Source organism: Ahaetulla prasina, chromosome 4 (genome assembly GCF_028640845.1).
Source record: "Ahaetulla prasina isolate Xishuangbanna chromosome 4, ASM2864084v1, whole genome shotgun sequence".
NCBI lineage: Eukaryota > Metazoa > Chordata > Lepidosauria > Squamata > Colubridae > Ahaetulla > Ahaetulla prasina.
Genome location: NC_080542.1, coordinates 56453787 through 56472344, shown reverse-complemented (window position 1 = coordinate 56472344; position 18558 = coordinate 56453787). Strand labels below are relative to the sequence as shown.

The following is an 18558-nucleotide window of genomic DNA, read 5'->3' as shown; positions in this document are numbered from 1 at the left end:
TATTCTTTGGAAATATTAAATATCTCTTAGATGATTATGAGAAAGATAACTCCTTCTTGGATAAAAATTTGTTGACAAGGGAAGCAACTTTTTCTCCCAGTAGCCATTTGGGAAGTATAGCTTTTTTTTGCCTTTTCATTAACCTATATGCCACTGAAATAACATATACATTCCCAAAAACTGTTAATGGGGGGAAGCCTAATTTTACAAAAACTCTTGATAGCTGCCCTCAAAAATATTTTTACTGTAATACAGGTAGTCCTTGATTAACAGCTTCTTTTAGTGAATGTTCAAAATTACTATGGCGCTGAAAAAAGTGATTTGTGGCTGTTTTTCACGTTTACGACCATTGAAGCATCTTCATGGTCACATGATCAAAATTCAGACATTGGCAACTGATTCATATTTATGATGGTTGCAGTGTCATGTGTTCACTTTTGTGATCTTCTGATAAAGCAAAGTCAATGGAGAAGCCAGATTCATTTACAACCATGTCAACTTAACAACTTCAGTGATTCACTTACCAACTATGGCGAGAAAAGTCATAAAATGGGACAACATTCACTTAACAACTGTCTTATTTAGCAACAGAAATTTGGGGTTCAATTGTGGTCATAAGTTGAGGACTACTTGTATTTTTATGTAACAAAGTCCTATACAGCTGATTGCTCTGAAAGATATACCTAGCTAGAACTGATGCAGTTAGATTACAACATGGCATAATTTATCCTATAGATATTAAATCTTGCTAACAGATCTGCACTGCTTTTCAGTCTGTGGCCAAGCCATATTTAAGGCCTAAACTACAAAGCATTTAACTAGCAGGTTACCTCAAAAAATAATTTTCCAAGGCCTGCAATATGAATATAAGGCTTTTCCAATGGCACCCATTACAATATTCCAAACCAATACTGAAGTTTGTAGTGCAAAGATTGAACAGAACAGCAACAAAGATGATTAGGGGACTGGAGGATAAAACATTCAAAGAACAGTTGTAGGAATTGGATATGTCTAATTTAATGAAAAGAAGGGGTGATATTATATTATGTTCCAATATCTTAAAGGCTGCCACAAAGTAGAGATAGTCAACTATTCTCCAAAGCACCCAAAGCTTTGGAGCAATGGGTGAAATGTTACCGGTTCACCCAGTAAAAAAAAATCCTTTAAAAAAGTAAAAAAAAAGTTGGCCATGCCCACCCAGTCACATGACCCACCACCACCAAGCCAAGCCCACAGAACAGGTAGCAACAAATTTTACATTTCACCACTGATGGAAACTAATCAACGAGAAAACCAAGCTAAGGAGAAATTAATCAGTTGAACAACTTGCCTCCAGAAGTTGTGGATGCTCCAACATTGGAGGTTTTTAAAAGATTAAACAACTATTTGTCTGAAATAGTATTGGTTTCTTGCTTGACCAAAGGCTTGGATTAGAAGACCTCTGAGTTTCCTTCCAACTCTAGTTATTGTTTTTCAGGTAAATTTTATATATTCCCTTTTTTGTTATCATTCTCCAGCCATCTCTCCTTTTATTTAATTTAGCTTATTTTAGCACTTTCTACAACTATGGCAAAATACCTAAGGATTCCTAGGGATGAATACAAGCATATAAGGATTTTAAATAAGAGGACAAATGGCTCTAATTGGTATGTATACTCAGGGAATTATCAATGCCTCATAGCAGTCTAAGGAGTCTGTACCTCAGAGGTCTAAACAGTTGGGTTGAGTATTCATGTCTTTGCTTGAGTATTCATAGCTTTGCTCAAAGCTGATTAATAATCCCAATGTACAAAATTGCATTGCATTAAGAAAAAATAGTATTAAAACATACTTGTACAATCATAACTTACTGTGATAAAGATCCTTCATTATTTTGTTGTGTTACTGAAATATTTGAATGTTTTTTTGCCACATGCTGCTCACAAGAATCCTCTTGATATAATACATTATTCTGAGGCTTTGGTAAAGAAGTCTCTCGTACTTTTTGAGATGTTGCTCTCTCTGACTCAATTCTTAGCTTAGAAGGATGAAGATTCTTCTTTTTAGCTAAGTGTTCCTCTCCATGATCATCTTCAAGGCTCCCCTTTGAAACCAATTGCCTGTTTTTCTTCCCAAGTCCAGCAGGGGATCTTTTCTTTTTCTTTTGAATCCCTGATTGTTTTTTGGATGGTAAATGTGGCTTTTTAACTGATGTATTATGGCATGACTGCTGAGCTACAGGACTAAAGCTTGATATAGAATCTGAATTGTCAGAATAAATAACTGTATTCTTAGATTGTGTGCAGCCCTTTGATGATAGAGCCAAGACTGTGCAATCCTGTTGTTTTACATATTCCACTTTTGTCAGTGTGGTCAGCTTATTCTGTGATAAGCTTTGTTTTTTAATTTCTAGAGGTTGTATCTGGACTGATAACTCTTGGTCTGCTTCTAGTAAAGATATAAGGCCTTTTGCTTGCTTGCTACTTATTGGGTAACTTCTGTTACATATTTCTGTTGAATCTTTATATTTATTTTTAGAATGCATTTGTTTCTTTGTTTTTTGGGAGGTAACAAAAGACCTAACCAATTGAGATTTATTATTCTTCACAGCCATTACTTGTTTAATTCTTGAAGCATTTTGAAATCCATCAAAACTTCTTTCACCAACATTAAATAATGTTGTATTTATTTCCTGCAATGGAGTTGGCATAACTGTTTTTTCCAACTCCTTTTTATTTTTTCTTCTTTCATTATACTTCTTAGCTTCCTCGTTTCCTTCAAATGAAGCAAACATTTTCTTTTTCTGTGGTTTTTGCTTCTTTTCAGAAATTGAAATCCAAGATGCAGAAGACAAACCAAAAAATTCCTCTATCAAAAATTCACATTCCTCTTCTGGCTTTGGAGTAGCTGAATTTCTAGAGAGGAAAGATAGGCAAGTAAATTCTTACATATCACAAAAGGTTAGTTCAAAGAATCTCATTTTCAAAATAAACTTAGATATTTTACAAAAATATTTTCTGATAAAAACTAGTGCTAGTAATCATTTCTCTGTTACACAAACTTTAAACATGTTGGTTTTAATCCAACAAAGCTCAAAACTTCAAAGCAAAATTCTAGTGTGTGTGTGTGTGTGTGTGTGTGTGTGTGTGTGTGTATCTGGCAGATCTAGACTTTGTTAAGATTTATTTTAGAAAAATAAATAGAATTGGCTAAGTAAATGCTTTAGAGTTATGCTCATAAAGTCATGCAGTGGCAGGTTAAATACAATAATGATAGGACGGACATTGTCTTACCTGAACATCCCTTCTATGTGTGCTGCTGGAGAATCCAAAGCATGGGTTATTCTTCATCTATTAGCCAGATACTGAGTGTATATTTCTTTAAATTTCCTTGGTCACGCCTCCTCTGCTCGGCTGAGCCTCAGTTTGTTCATGAAGGCAGAGATGTTGAGAGCGTCGAAAGAGAGCCATCTGGTACCACAAGCAGAAGCCTAATAGAGTGGGTTGGATTCTCCAGCAGCATGCATAGAAGGGACGTTCAGTTAAGACAACGTCCGTTCTCCAGCATGCTGCTTGGAGAATCCAATGTGTGGGATATACCCAAGCTTGTACTATGACGGGAGGGAGGCTGATTGCTCCCGGATGGCTGAAGTTGAGTGGACTGATTGCAGTACACGCCATCCAAAGGATGACTCAGCCAAGGCAAAGGAATCAACTTTATAATGAATAAATGATGTTATAAATAAATAAACATCATTATAATAAATGATGTTAATGTAGTCCAACAAATTTCATTAACAGAAGCTTGGGTGGCCCAAGCTGTGGTGGTAGAGGCGCTTCTCGCTGAGTGGGCCAAAATTCTATCCGGTATAGGTTTGTTCTTCAGTGCATATGCCTTACAAATGCATGCCTTTAGCCAGCGTCCTATTGTAGAAGAAACTTTCCTGCTCGCTGATGCCAGGAAAGACAAAATAGTGCCTCTGATTTTTGAAAAGGTGCAGTCCTTTTAATATACCTGCGGAGGGCCCTCCTAACACCCAAAGTATGCCATTGTTCTTCCAAATAATGCCTCGGGTCCGGGCAGAACTCTGGAAGGACCAGTTCCTGAGCGCAATGATATAAGGAATTTACCTTGGGTAGAAAGAAGGGATCCATCCGCAGGACCACTCTGTTCAAATGGAAGATACAGAGATCTTCCCTCACAGACAGGGCAGCTATTTCTGAAACACGTCTTGCAGAGGTTATCGCCACCAGGAAGGCGACTTTGAGCGTCAAAAGTCTAAGGCTAAAGGAACCCAATGGTTCGAAGGGGGATGACATGAAAGCTTGAAGAACCAGGGAAAGGTCCCATGTTGGACAGCGATGGACAACTGGGTTAGAAGTTGGCTGCCCCTTTAAGAAAACTCTGAATCCTCGAGTTTTGTGAAAGAGGGCGATTGTCGTTGGTTGACAATAAAGTGTGCAAGGCCATAACCTGCCTGCAAAGCATGTTCAGTGCAAGACCTTTGTCAAAACCGTCTTGTAAAAATTCAAGAATTTCAGACACTGATGTTGTAGTCGGGTTGATGTGCTTCCTGGAACATCATGAACAGAATGACCTCCAGGTGGCATTGTATATCCGGTTCATTGATGTGTGTCTAGAAGCCTGAATAGTGGTTATAACCCGCCCCGAGAGATTGTCTTTCCTTAGGAGGATCCTCTCAAGTGCCAGACGGTCAACTGGAGCCACTGAGGCTCTGGGTGTAGCATGACCCCCTGGCTGAGAAAGATCCTGTCCTGGGGAATTCTCCAGGGACGGGCCTCAGATAGGTCCACGTACCAGAGTCACTGCGGCCAATGGGGGGCGACCAGCAGGATGACTGCCTTCTCCACTAAGATCTTGTGAATCACTTTTGGGATGAACGGAAGGGGTAGGAAGGCATATAGCAGCCCTGGAGGCCAAGGGCAGTGGAGAGCATCACACCCTTCGGCCCCGGGACATGGGAACTGGGCAAAGTGTGGTAGTTGTTATTTGGGTGCACAAAGAGGACAAGAATCGGACGTCCAAACCACTGCAATAACTTGTGCAAGAGAGCAGGATGGAGATGCTACTCCGATTGATCTATCTGAGTCCTGCTCAACCAATCTGCTTGTATATTGGTTGATCCGGAGATGTGCTCCGCCTTGAGAGAGATCGTGTGCCTCTCCACCCAGGATAGCATCTTGACTAACTCCTCCATGAGTGACTTGGACCGAGTGCCCGTTTCACAGTTCACATGCACTTTTGTGGTTACATTGTCTGTTAGTCTAGCACATGATGGCCTGCATCCATGGACTGGAAATGGCATAGGGCAAGGTGGACTGTCCGCAGTTCCAACCAGTTGATATCGTTTTGTAATTACGCCGGAGACCAACGTTCCTGGGCTACCCTGGAGAGAAGATGAGGCCCCAGCCAAACAGGCTCACATCTGTTGTGAGAGTGATGTGCTGGGGCTCTTGGAAAATGCATCCCTTCTCTACGGCCTTCGAGGTGAAGAGAGGCGGATTTTCCCTGGAAGCAGTACCTGTGCCTTGGAGTTGCTGCAGCGTGATTTTTGGTACGGTAGGAGGTACCACTGTAATGGGCAGGCATGAAACAATGCCCAAGGGACTATTGCAATGCACGAGATCATTTTCCTGAACAACTGAGACAGGAGGAGAGAGGCACTGACCTGAGAGAATCAATCTGCGTTACCAGGGATCGTATGCTGAAATGTCGATCCAGAGACAGGAAAACCTGACCCCTGACAGAGTCTGTCACTGCGCCCAGATGAAGGATGCGAGTGGTCGGTTGTAACTGACTTTTCTCCAGGTTCAGGAAAAAACCATGTAGTTGTAAGGTTTGTCTCACTGCATTAAGGTCTTCCACGGCTTGGATGTTTGATGACAACAGAATTAGAATGTCATCTAAGTAACAAAGCACTCTGACGGGTACCCGCCTGAAAGAGGCGGCCACTATTGCTAGCAATTTTGTGAAGGTCCTGGGGGCCGATGACAAAGAATAACCCACGCTTTGGATTCTCTAAGCAGCGCGCTGGAGAATTAATCTAAATATTCATATAATTAGTGCATTTATAGTTAATTAATTTAATTAGTGCTTTATAGTTCACCAATAGTTCAGACCTAATACATTTTTGAGATGAAGTTGTGTTTATTGATATCCTCGCAACAGATAAATCATTTAATAAGCTGCTCAAAAAAATAAAGGGAACACAAAAATAAGGCATCCTAGATCTGAATGAATGAAATATTCTTATTAAATACTTTGTTCATTACACAGTTGAATGTGCTGACAACACAATCACACAATAATTATCAATGGAAATCAAATTGAGCAACCCATGGAGGTCTGGATTTGGAGTTACACTCAAAATTAAAGTGGAAAACAACACTACAGGCTGCTCCAACTTTGATATAATGTCCTTAAAACAAGTCAAAATGAGGCTCAGTAGTGCATGTGGCCTCCACGTGCCTGTATGACCTCCCTACAACGCCTGGGCATGCTCTGATGAGGTGTGGGTGGAGATCCTGAGGGATCTCCTCCCACACCTGGACTAAAGCACCCCCAACTCTTAGACAGTCTGTGGTGCAATGTGGCGTTGGTGGATGGAGCAAGACATGATGTCCCAGATGTGCTCAATTGGATTCAGGTCTGGGGAACGGGCAGGCCAGTCCATAGCATCAATGCCTTCATCTTGCAGGAACTGCTGACACACTCCAACCACATGAGTTCTAGCATTGTCTTGCATTAGGAGGAACCCAGGGCCAACAGCACCAGCATATGGTCTCACAAGGGGTCTGAAGATCTCATCCCTGTACCTAATGGCAGTCAGGCTACCTCTGGCGAGCACATGGAGGACTGTGCGGCCCCCTAAAGAAATGCCACCTCACACCATTACTGATCCACTGCCAAACTGGTCATGCTGGAAGATGTTGCAGGCAGCAGAACTTTCTCCACGGCATCTCCAGACACTGTCACGTCTGTCACATGTGCTGTGTGAACCTGCTTTCATTTGTGAAGAGCACAGGGCGCCAGTGGCGAAGTTGCTAAACTTGGTGTTCTCTGGCAAATGCCAAACGTCCTGCACGGTGTTTGGCTGTAAGCACAACCCCCACCTGTGGACATCAGGCTCTCATACCACCGTCATGGAGTCTGTTTCTGACTGTTTAAGCAGCCACATGCACATTTGTGGCCCACTGGAGGTCATTTTGCAGGGCTCTGGCAGTGCTTCTCCTGTCCCTCCTTGCACAAAGGCAGAGGTAACGGTCCTGCTGCTGGGTTGTTGCCCTCCTACAGCCTCCTCCAGGTCTCCTGATGTACTGGCCTGTCTCCTGGTAGCGCCTCCATGCTCTGGACACTACGCTGACAGACATAGCAAACCTTCTTGCCACAGCTCGCATTGATGTGCCATCCTGGATGAGCAGAACTACCTGAGCCACTTGTATGGGTTGTAGACTCTGTCTCATGCTACCACTAGAGTGACAGTGGTCACTCAGCACTGGCGGTGCTGTCACTAAAGTGACAACACCGCCAGCATTTAAAAGTGACCAAACCATCAGCCAGAAAGCATAGGAATTGAGAAGTGGTCTATGGTCAACACCTGCAGAACAACTCCTTTATTGGGGATGTCTTGCTAACTGTCTATGCTTTCTACCTGTTGTCTATTTCATGTGCACAACAGCATATGGAATTGATTGTCAATAAGTGTTGACAAGTGGACAGTTTGATTTCACAGAAGTGTGACTGACTTGGGGTTACATTGTGTTCCTTTTATTTTTTTGAGCAGTCTATAATGGATGGTATAGAATCCTAAATATGTATCTCTTACAGATCCTCACAGAAAACTTTATCTGGTTTCTTCAAAGTGCCAACAATCCCAAGCCTCTTACTCAAAAGTAAAATCATAGCCGAGACTTTTACCTAGAAAGGAACTGCACACTATGCAACAAACAAGTCCAACCCATTTTACACAATTCTGCAGTTTTCTCAAGTCAGCCACTTTAAATGTCACAACAAAAATATGACTTAACTTGCTTTCAATTACAAATGCCAAAATCTTCTATGCAAAGCTGTTCTTTAAGTAATGGCACTCGTACCTTACTGTACTGTAAGAACACTTTCATGACTTACAATGACAACATAGGTCCTGACATTTTTATTTGTTTAGAAGCTGGTTCTTCAATACATAACTCCTCCATTTCTTTTCCTGCAGAAAAGCCCTTAGACTTTCTAAACTTTTGGGATAAAGAAAATCCCTCTTCATTAAAGCACAACCTGTATGGGAAGAGAATTAAATAATTCATTCAGGATTTTCCAAATGTTCTGTTTTAAATTTTCAACTCTTAAAGAAAAATTATGCACATAGTATTTTCTCAAATCCTTTGGGAAATGTACTATTTATCATCCACCTCCTATAACTTTGTAAGACAGTTTGTATGATAAAGGCAAGACCCAGGTTCATCTCACATTAATTACCAAAACATAGGAAAAACCAATTAACCTTTCTCTCAACAACTGATCATTTATCTACACTAACTTGGACAGGAATAAAATACTTTCATTAAATATTTAACAGTCATAATTTACTGTTCTGCACATGATTTCTCTCCTTCTTCTCCTTCTCCTTCTTCTCCTTCTTCTCCATTTTCTACCAGAAGGATTGGTGATCCTAAACACACCTCGATATCGTTTTCCTTAATTTCTTCTGATACCTTGCTGCCTATTTTATTGATAAGACAGAGAAAATGCATGCAATATTATCAATCTTTTTGAGATAAGAAAAACAATTGTCTCCTATTATCTTAAATTATAACTGACAAATTGATTGGAACATTTTTCTTAGGGTAGATTTATTTTCTTACGATCTAACATAAAAGTATGGTTTTCTTGCGATACATATGGAAACATAGCATCATAAGCTTCAAAGGGACCCTGGAGGTCTTCTAGTCCAATCCATTGCTCAAGGCAGGAGCCTTATACCACCCACGGAAATGATTGTCCAGTCTATTCTTGAAAACCTCCAGTGCACCCACAATTTCTGAAGGCAAGGTATTCTATTGATTAATTGCCCTCACTGACAGAAAATTTCTCCTTACTTCTAGGTTGAACCTCATTTTAACAAGCTTCCACTCATTACTTCTTGTCCTAACTTCCACCCGTTACTTCTTGTCCTGCTCTGATGTGCCCTAGAGAATAGGTCAATCCACTCTTCTTGGTGACAGATACTCAAATACTGGAAGATAGCTGTCATATCCCTCCTACTGATTCTCTTCAATAGCCTAGATATATGGTACTTGTCTACTTATCATGCAGCCCAGGGATAGATGGCCTGCTCTTTTGGAGATCTCCTAGAGACAGCCACCATTTCCTGTGAACCCATAATTCTTTAACACAGTCTGCAAAGTGTTAAGGTAGCAAAACAGAACAGTTTGTCCCCCTCTCATGTGACAGTGACTCAGAAGCAGTAACCATTTTGACCCAGAGGCAGGCATGGCAAAATGGCAGCTGCTTCCACCAAATGGCCCAGGAATGAATCCCAGGCACAGTCAAAATTATGGCGGCTTCCATGATAGTCAGGCAGTCCAGGGATGCAAGTCCTGCCCTCCTTCACCAACATGAGGTTCAGAGATATTCAAAAGGTATGGAGAAGGAGGCTGTGATGTCTGGTGGGTGGGAGTCAGGCCTAAGGATTGCAGGGATCCAGTGGGAATGGGAAAAGGCCTGTGGAGGACCCAAAGTTGGGTTAGGGAGGCCTTTGGAAGGCAAGCCTGGGCTTGCACTAGGCCTCCAAGATCTTCCCCAAACTCTGAGGTAGCCACTGTTCCGTTTAATGTCTTATATGTTTTTTATTTCTAACTCCATATAAATTGATGGTATTGCTATGTCAGCAACTCAAGAGTACATTTAAATATGTTCTAAAAGTTTGCTATAATGCCTTTTTAGGTTTGGTCTAAAATAATCTTCCCATCCCATCTGTAACTGGCCTGATACTCTAATTTGTTGCCCAGTAGAGATAAGGTCTTCTGCACCTTGTTTAGAGGTGGTAATTGGATTTATTCAACACAATTAACCCTGTACCTGGGCTTAATAGAACACATTTGCTACATATCTTGTTGCTACCCTGTTTCCCCGAAAATAAGATATCCCCAATCGGGCTTTTGAGCACATGCGCTAAAATAAGCCTCCTCCCGAAAAAAAGGTCTCTCCAAAAATATTTAAACGCAGAGCTGGAAATCAGGTAAGACAGCAAGAGGAGCCCCATCTTGCTCCACGCGCTCTAAATAAGACCTCCCCAAAAATAAGGCCAAGTGCTTATTTTGGGGTTCAAAAAATATAAGACAAGGTCTTATTTTCAGGGAAACATGGTATATCTAAATAAATAAAGCATAAGATGGCTTAATAAGATGGTCGATTCATAAAGCATGCTAAGATAGTAGCAGGATACATATATCAAACTGAACCACCTAACTGCATTTTGCCTAGAATAATGTGCAGCATATACATAGACAATTAGTTTCTTATAATGAGAAATAGTATAAAGTTTGCCTATAGAGTGAAGGAAATGATTGATAAAAGGCTAATTGCAAGTTACTCTTAATTAAAATGAATGCTTCTCTCAATCAGATAATTTTGCAGTGCCAAATTAAGTTTAGTTGACTGGTGTTGAAAGTAGATCAGTTTAAACAAATTATTTGCCAATAATGCATGTTAAACCATAGCAAGAGACACAGCAATTTTGTTCGTTTAATGAATTAAAAATATTCTCTAGTCTATTTGATGGTAAAAGGGATGAAACAGGGATTAAAAACATCATTACTTGCACATTTTAAATCATATATATAAATAGCTCAATATTTCTTGAATTTGAAAAATGCAATTAGCATTAATTTAAAAAATGTATGTTAAAACATATATTCAAATAACAAGTAATTCAAAAACGTCACCCACCTGAAAAATTTTCCATTTTGTCTGGTGAAACAAAGGTATTGTCCTTTGCAAACTTCAACTTGGTCTGTTCTTTCTGATAATCAGGGGGGGGGGGAATGTTGTTAATAACAAAGCAATAAAGACACTATGAATTTTTCATATCTAGAACCAATAGTCTTTGTTTAGAAACCATGACTGAGACACACTGTTCTTACACTCCTCACTTTCATCACTGTTATAATTGTCAGTGGTTACTAAACAATGCAGTCCCTAAATAAGAATTATCTATAGTGTTGTGATCATATAGAGGTTATGTTGGTTGTCTTATAAACAATTGGATCCCTAAGAATGTTTGAATATAACTGGGAAATTCCTCATCACATAGCTCAACCCAGGTGATCTTGCCTATTTTCCCCATATCCATGAGCAAGAATAGAAACATAAGAAAACTGTAACTGAGCTGCAGAGAATCCAGGAGAAAATCTTGAAAACAGACTTTAAGCATTTCCTACAACACAGAAATCTCAAAAAGGTGCGACTTCAAGTATATTAGACACTATAAATGTAATACTAGCCTGTTACTTAAAGCTTTTGCAAAAATACTTATGAAGCATATAGGGCTTAGTGAACTAAAGATGACCAATATCTTCTTAAGATTTCCTTAAGACGAGATCCATTGCATTGTGATTTCACATCCTCTAATTAAATTAGCAGCTAACCCATTAGAACAGGGTAATGTTTTCCAAGTTTTTACAGATAGTCCTCGACTTAAAACAGTTTATTTACTGTTGGAAGTTATAACAGCACTGAAAAAGTGACATGATCATTTTTCACACTTATGACTGTTATACCATCCTGTGGTCATGTGATCCAAATTTAGACACTTGGCAACTGACTCATATTTATGAGTTTCAGTTTCCCAGAATTGTGTGATCATCTTTTGCAACCTTCTGACAGGCAGGCTATGGGGAAGCTAGATTTATTTAACAACCATGTTACTAACTTAACAACTGCAGTCATTCACTTAATAACTGTGGCAGGAAAGATTGTAAAATGGGGCAAAACTTACTTAACAAATATCTTTTAGCAAAAGAAATTTTGAGTTCAATTGTGGTCATAAGTTGAGACTACCTATATATGCTACTCAATATAAACGTAAGTTTCTTTCTGCCTCAGCTTTGCTGGCAGCAAAGATCAGTATTGTGACAGATATCTATGAATTGCTAGCATCATCACCAATATGTGGTGCATTTTACCTTTTTATTGAAGTTTAGAAATATGATGACAGCAGATATTTAATATTTTTACACTTTGTTATATACCTTCTGGCATTCCTACTGTGCCATACAGCCTTATGACTTTTCAAACTGACCCTATCCTATATAGCATCCATTCTATCTTTACTGTTTAACAGTAGAAAGAACAGATAGTTTGCTACAGTCTTTACAGATGAAAGGCTTGTCATCAAATACCATTTGGCTGGCCTCACAATACTGATCACTTTGGAGAAAAAAGAGTTCAAAATCATTGGATCATATTGTGGCTGTGGAAGTCAAAGGATAATGCTAACTGCAATCCGCAGGTCTTCCTACATCCTCCATTACATGCCTACATTATCCAAAATGAACGGGGAAAATGAGCAAAATAAGAGATGAAAGGAAAAAAGGTTTTAAAGAAATATTAGATATGATGACTCGAATTGGAGAAACCCAGTATGATATTTTAGCCCTATTAATGATCCAAGGAACAGAAATATTTTCACTCCCATCATGAATCACAATGCCCCTTAGAGCTATTGCAAATATCTGAAAAGTGTTTGAGGGGGAGGGGAAATTCTTGATATATGTTGCAGAAGCTAATGGAAGGCAGGAGAAATAAATAAATAATATCACTAAATATTTGCTAAATATAAATAAATATTGCTAAATAATTTTAAAACAGCAGTAAGCCCAAAAGAAGAAATAAAAGCAGTGAAATATAAATAAAGATATAAATTCTAATCCAATCTGGGTTGGCCACTAGGATCAGAAGTTTAGTTTGCCAAGCTTTCAGATTCATGCTGGAGCCCACCCTCAGGGAACATCTCTCTACCAGAATGTGTGTTTTGGGCTATTCTATGCATCATATTTATGTGATACCTTCCTATTGGTTGATTGGTGTGTTGATAGTCAGTGACTGGCTATTGTTTGCTGCAACAAAGTGCCTGATAAGCTGGTGATAAATCTGCACTCTTTTTAACTGACAAGGGGCCCGTTTCCCAGGCTTCAATCATTTCCCTATCTTTGTGCCTGCACAGCCAGCAATATTAATAGCTGCGAAATTGAATGTATGTTCTTGTTTATTGCAATGTGAGGCTACTAATGAGTTTGGGTCTCCTCATCTGACCCCTCACTTATGTTCTTGCAATCTGGTTGTCAGCTTGCTCCGACTGTCCTACATAATCACAAGGACAATCCATATAGAGCAGCAGTCACCAACCGGTGGTCTGTGGATCATTGGTGGTCTGTGAGAAAATTTTGGTGGTCCGCAGAAAAATTATTTCCTTTTTTTTTTTTTTGTATTGCACTACATCAGGAATCCTCAAACTATGGCCTCGGGGCCAGATCAATGCAATGAACATTTGTGTTGCTGCAGAGAGTCTCCCCCTTCGGGGTCTTTTTGTGTGGTTTGGAGGGGGGCAGAAATTCTGACTTAGGGTCTGCTTTAGCCTCCTGGTGTGGCTTTGGGCAAAGCCTGGAGGGAAGTTCCGCTGGTGACATGGAGCTGGAGGGCCTTGTTCCAGTGGGACTGCATCATGGCCTGGAACTGGCTGACCACCTCAGCCCGCTGAGCCTCCATGCGCTGGTACCTGGCCTTGCACTCCTGCAGGTCTTCCCTCTGCTTGGAAAACCTATGCTCTTAGTTTTGAGTGAGGTACTTCTGCTGAGCCTCCTTCTTGGTCAGATCCAATTTGAACTGAGCCAGCTGTTTTCTCGTGGTGGCTGCTTAGCTCGTGGTGGCTGCTTAGCTCCAACAATTGCTTCCTATTGGGGCCCTAAGGAGCCCGGGAAGGCAGGTGAGGAGTGACTGGCAGAAGAGGGGTGAGTAGAAGCTGGCAAGGTGCCCCTCGATCTGAGTGACATTGAGTTGGCCATCGAGTTGGCCATGCCCACCCAATCACATGACCACTTAGCCACTCTTAGATAGATCATATTAGTATGAATTTAGTAGTCCTTGAGATCCAAAAGGTTGGGGACCCCGATATAGAAGATCCAATAAATTCTAATATGTTATGCACAATTGCTCTGTGCCACATATAAAAAAATAAAATGTTTTATTAATAAGTAAAAAAACTTACTTCTTTGCTATGGCATGGCACCTGATTCAAATTGAAGCTTGAGTCACATGATACTGTGGGTGAACATTCTATAAATTGCTTGGTACAGGCTACAATGAAAAAAAAAGTACTGTTAAGAAAAAAGATATAGTGCTAATATATGTTATTTTCTTTTAGACATTTATTCCACTAAAAGTATCCTCAACCATGTTCTCTTAAGACCCAGAAGTGAACTTTCAACAAAGTAAGATTTCCCAAGTATCAAATGAAGGTTTGACTTAGTTTGGGGTAGTAGTTAATGCTCAGGCTAGATATCATAAAAACATGACTTCTAATCCTGACTTAGACCCAAAACCAACTGAGGGACTTTGGGGGCAGTCACTCTTTCTCAGCCCTAGAAAGGAAGCAATGGCAAACCAGTTCTGAAAAATCTTGCCAAGAAAACTGCAGGGAGTAGCCCAGACAATTGCCAGAAATCAAAAACAGTCTCAAAGACTTAAACAAAAAAGAGCTTACTGCCAAATTTTGAACAAAACTTCCCACCAATTTTAATGCAACTTCCCACCAATTTTAATGGCTTTGATCTAAAGAAGATCTAAGTCAACTTCATACAAAAATTGGACAATCTAATTCTTCAAATCTAATTTTGTAAAAGCTCAGACTTCGCAGATTAAGTTGGCAGCAATTCTCTTCATGTACTATTGTAAAATAGCATTTTTGTTCTGTCATATTAGCTGGATAGCTATCTGGAGAAGACTAGATTGCTGTTCTTAATGGCAAGAAATCAGCTAGCTATATCCCACTGTTCAACTAATCAACTGGCCCACAGGAAAAAATATTAAACTTTTCCAACTTCCAAAGGAAAATAGAGAACTAAGGACAGCTCTATGATCAGAGCCAACATCTGCAGCATTTAGAAGGGAACAGAAGCCAATTGGCTGCTAGGATCCTCTCTGGATCAAACAGAGACAAGAAATTACCCAAACAATTTCTCCTTATGGCTATTCCTCTTTCTCATAAGAAACACAATGCAGAGTTCTCTGAAGGGGAGAAGAAATCAGGAGATGGAAGAATATGCAATATTTGCACCAGTTACAAACACTTTTAAAGGATATTAAGTTTATATATTTACCTTATTAATTTCAAAAAATGCCTATTAACTTTTTCTAAAAAGTCAGAACCCTGCAGAATGACAAAGCTTGAAAATATTAGTGAATGTCTTCAACCCTTAATGTAAGCTTTTCAAGGCATCAGAAAATGTTGGGGTTTTGGACTTTGAATATTAAGACTTTGAAGTTGTTTCTTAAAGAATAAATATATGCTTGCAGGAAAGAATAATTGTTTTTTAGGTTAAAATCAGAATAAGATTTATAATGGCATTTAGAGAATTTGAAGAAGTGTGCAGGGATCTGCATTAATCATAGCTAGATCAAGGGTCCTCAAATTTGGCAGCTTTAAGACTTGTGGACTTCAACTCCCAGAATTCTCCAGTCAGCTTAGCTGGAGCTTAGCTAGCTGGAGAATACTGGGAGTTGAAGTCCACAAGTCTTAAAGCTGCCAAATTTGAAGACCTCAGTCTTCGATGTTACAGATGTCCCAAAGATGTTATGGAATAAGATAAATTGGAAAATTTCTTTGAGGAAAATATAAAGTCTCTGAATAAGAAAATGTAACCAGATATAAAAGAAAACTGGGTGATGTTTCAAAAATTAAAAAGGAAATAAACATGATAATCCCAGACAACATTTGATAATAATTTCTCTTTATTGTATTTAGAAAAAAGATTTTTAAAACATTGAAGAAATCTGTAACAAGGAACAATCATTTGAATGGAGCAAAGACTGTCCCGTATAAAAAAAGAGGACTTCCTAGTTAATTTATTCAATCAATGGAATGTGTTGTAATTTTGGCTGATTATTTTTGGATTTACTGATATATTAATTAGAAAAATATGGTATACAAAATTTCTTACTTTTAATATGGTATAAAACTCTTCAAACCCAGAATACTCTAAGATAGAAGCTTGTCCACCCCAAGGATAAAACACCCAGACACAAACTGAGCAACATCGTATATGCAGTACAATGCAGTGAACCATGTGTAGATCTGTACATTGGGGAAACAAAATAACCACTCACAGACTCATGGCACAACATAGGAGAACAAACCCATCAGGACTAGATTCAGCAGTCAATTTGAAAAGACAAAAGCCACTCTTTTGAAGACAGCAAAGTCCATATTTTGGACAGAGAGGACCGCTGATTTGAAAGAGGGGTCAAAGAAGCCACCTATGTCAAAATTAAACAGCCCTCTCAACAGAGGGGGAAGGATATGACATCATCTCCAGTCTACAACACAGCTTTTCAACAGTTTCAAGAAGGCTCCACACTCATTTGCATCACTCAGGTGACACTGATTACACAGATAAACCTCCAGGTGTCCTTAACAACACACTAAAAGAATGCAGATCAACTGTCTACAAGGAGTATAAATTCTTCCACTCCTCACCATCCAGTCAGAGCTGAAGAAGCTTCTTAGATGAGAAGCGAAATGTCTTCAAAGAAAAACCAGAAAGTCCAGTTGCCTCTTGAAAAGGCACATTTGGGACAACCATGACCTGGATGAACTGACAATCTCCATAGACTCTGTATGCTAACATCTTATTGATCATCTGAAGTGACTTACTCTGTCCATTCTAGATCTGACATTTTGCAACCTCTACTCTTAAACAATGTTCTACTGCCACACAGAATGATATCATAAAATCCCAAAGTAGAAAGGGGAAATTTGGCTCATTGTATTCCACCACCACTCCACTTTGGTACAAGAGTCCAAACTTCAATATCCCAAAGAGATATTTAAATTCTGTAGTTCTGAGATAAATACAACCACAAAAATGCAACCAATAAATACAACCAATCTGGATGACTGAGAATCATAAACTCCATAAAGTTTAGAGGATTTTTTAAAGAAAACATTCTCTTTGTTATGTTAAATGTTAGTCTTTTATTTATATTAGGACACTGGGATTATTATACATTTGTGAAATGGGGATGTTTATGGGTTAGAGTAGAGATATAGACTGCATATTTGAATAGGACAAATTGTTATTTAGAATATTGTATATTGGAGCTTGTCTTGTAATGGAGAAATGGTCTCTATTTGTCATGTTACATTGGGTTTTAATTAATGTTAGGATATTGAGACCATTTTATGCCTTTTAAATGGTATTTACTATACATAGTAGATGTGGAATGTTTTTATATATGTTAATATTAACATTTTAGAGCTTTCAAATTTTTTTCTGGTAACTGGATTGAAAACAGTGGTACTTGATTTCTCTGTTAAGAAATGGGTTATGGGATGAAGAATTTTATATATCTTAAGAGCAGAAGCAGAGATTTTGCAATTGCTTATATTTGCTATGTTGAGAGTGGAAAGTTGTTCCTTTGAGGCAGAGGATCTTTGTAAACTTTTTTCTTCATTTTTTTTTTTGTTTACATTTATACCCCGCCCTTCTCCGAAGACTCAGGGCGGCTTACAATGTATAAGGCAATAGTCTCATTCTATTTGTATATTTTTTGCAAAGTCAACTTATTGCCCCCCCAACAATCTGGGTCCTCATTTTACCTACCTTATAAAGGGTGGAAGGCTGAGTCAACCTTGGGCCGGGCTCGAACCTGCAGTAATTTTCTGTTGCATTTTAATAAAATTATTAAAAAAAGAATCCTGTTGAACTTATCCATGGTACCTGGACTTGCATCTTTTCCAATTAAATGCCATACTTAAATTGTGCAGTAGTCTAAGCAACACTTACGGATCTTAAACATGGGTATCCAAAACATCTTAAAGTCAAAATTGTATTTTAAGTACATTGTTCAACCTATTACAACACATCTGAACAACATTGCAAGCTTGAAATATTTTGTATACCTTTATTCACATAGTTTTAACTACAGAAAATTACTTCCATTCATTCATCCATGATTATCCATAATGCCAATTATAATATTGGGTGGCATTAAGCCAATTCGCACCAGTTCATTAGAACCGGTAACTAAATTTTTCTGAAGTTCGGCAAACCAGCTGAAGTGAGGGGCAGGAAACCCTGCCATGCCCAGCGAGAGGGTGGGGGAGAAGAGATGGCAAGAGGAGCCCCATCTCCCTCCACACACCCCAATGAAAGGCAGCAGCAGCCTGGGTGCTTCCCTTCCATCCCCTGTCCGGTGCTGGAAGTAATTTTACAACCAGTTCACCCAGGGTCAGGTTGGCCGTTGCAGGAGGCTCATCCCATATGTGTGGCGGAGCTGGAGGGCTAC

The 18558-nt window shown here is 39.3% G+C and overlaps 1 protein-coding gene across 10 annotated transcripts in view; it reads right to left on the bottom strand.

Moving 5' to 3' along the window:
* CENPC (centromere protein C) overlaps positions 1-18558 on the bottom strand; it is an 84351-nt gene that overhangs the window by 56786 nt on the left and 9007 nt on the right. For all 10 annotated transcript variants that reach the window (XR_009154944.1, XR_009154947.1, XR_009154945.1 and 7 more), the window contains 5 exons: positions 14261-14349; positions 10945-11017; positions 8584-8716; positions 8128-8271; positions 1851-2894 (listed from right to left, as the gene is read on the bottom strand). Coding sequence is in view for 6 of the 10 variants with exons in the window: in XM_058181420.1 (XP_058037403.1) it covers positions 1851-2894; positions 8128-8271; positions 8584-8716; positions 10945-11017; positions 14261-14349 (1483 nt within the window). In the remaining 4 variants the exon portion in view is untranslated. The remainder of the gene's footprint in view (positions 1-1850; positions 2895-8127; positions 8272-8583; positions 8717-10944; positions 11018-14260; positions 14350-18558) is intronic.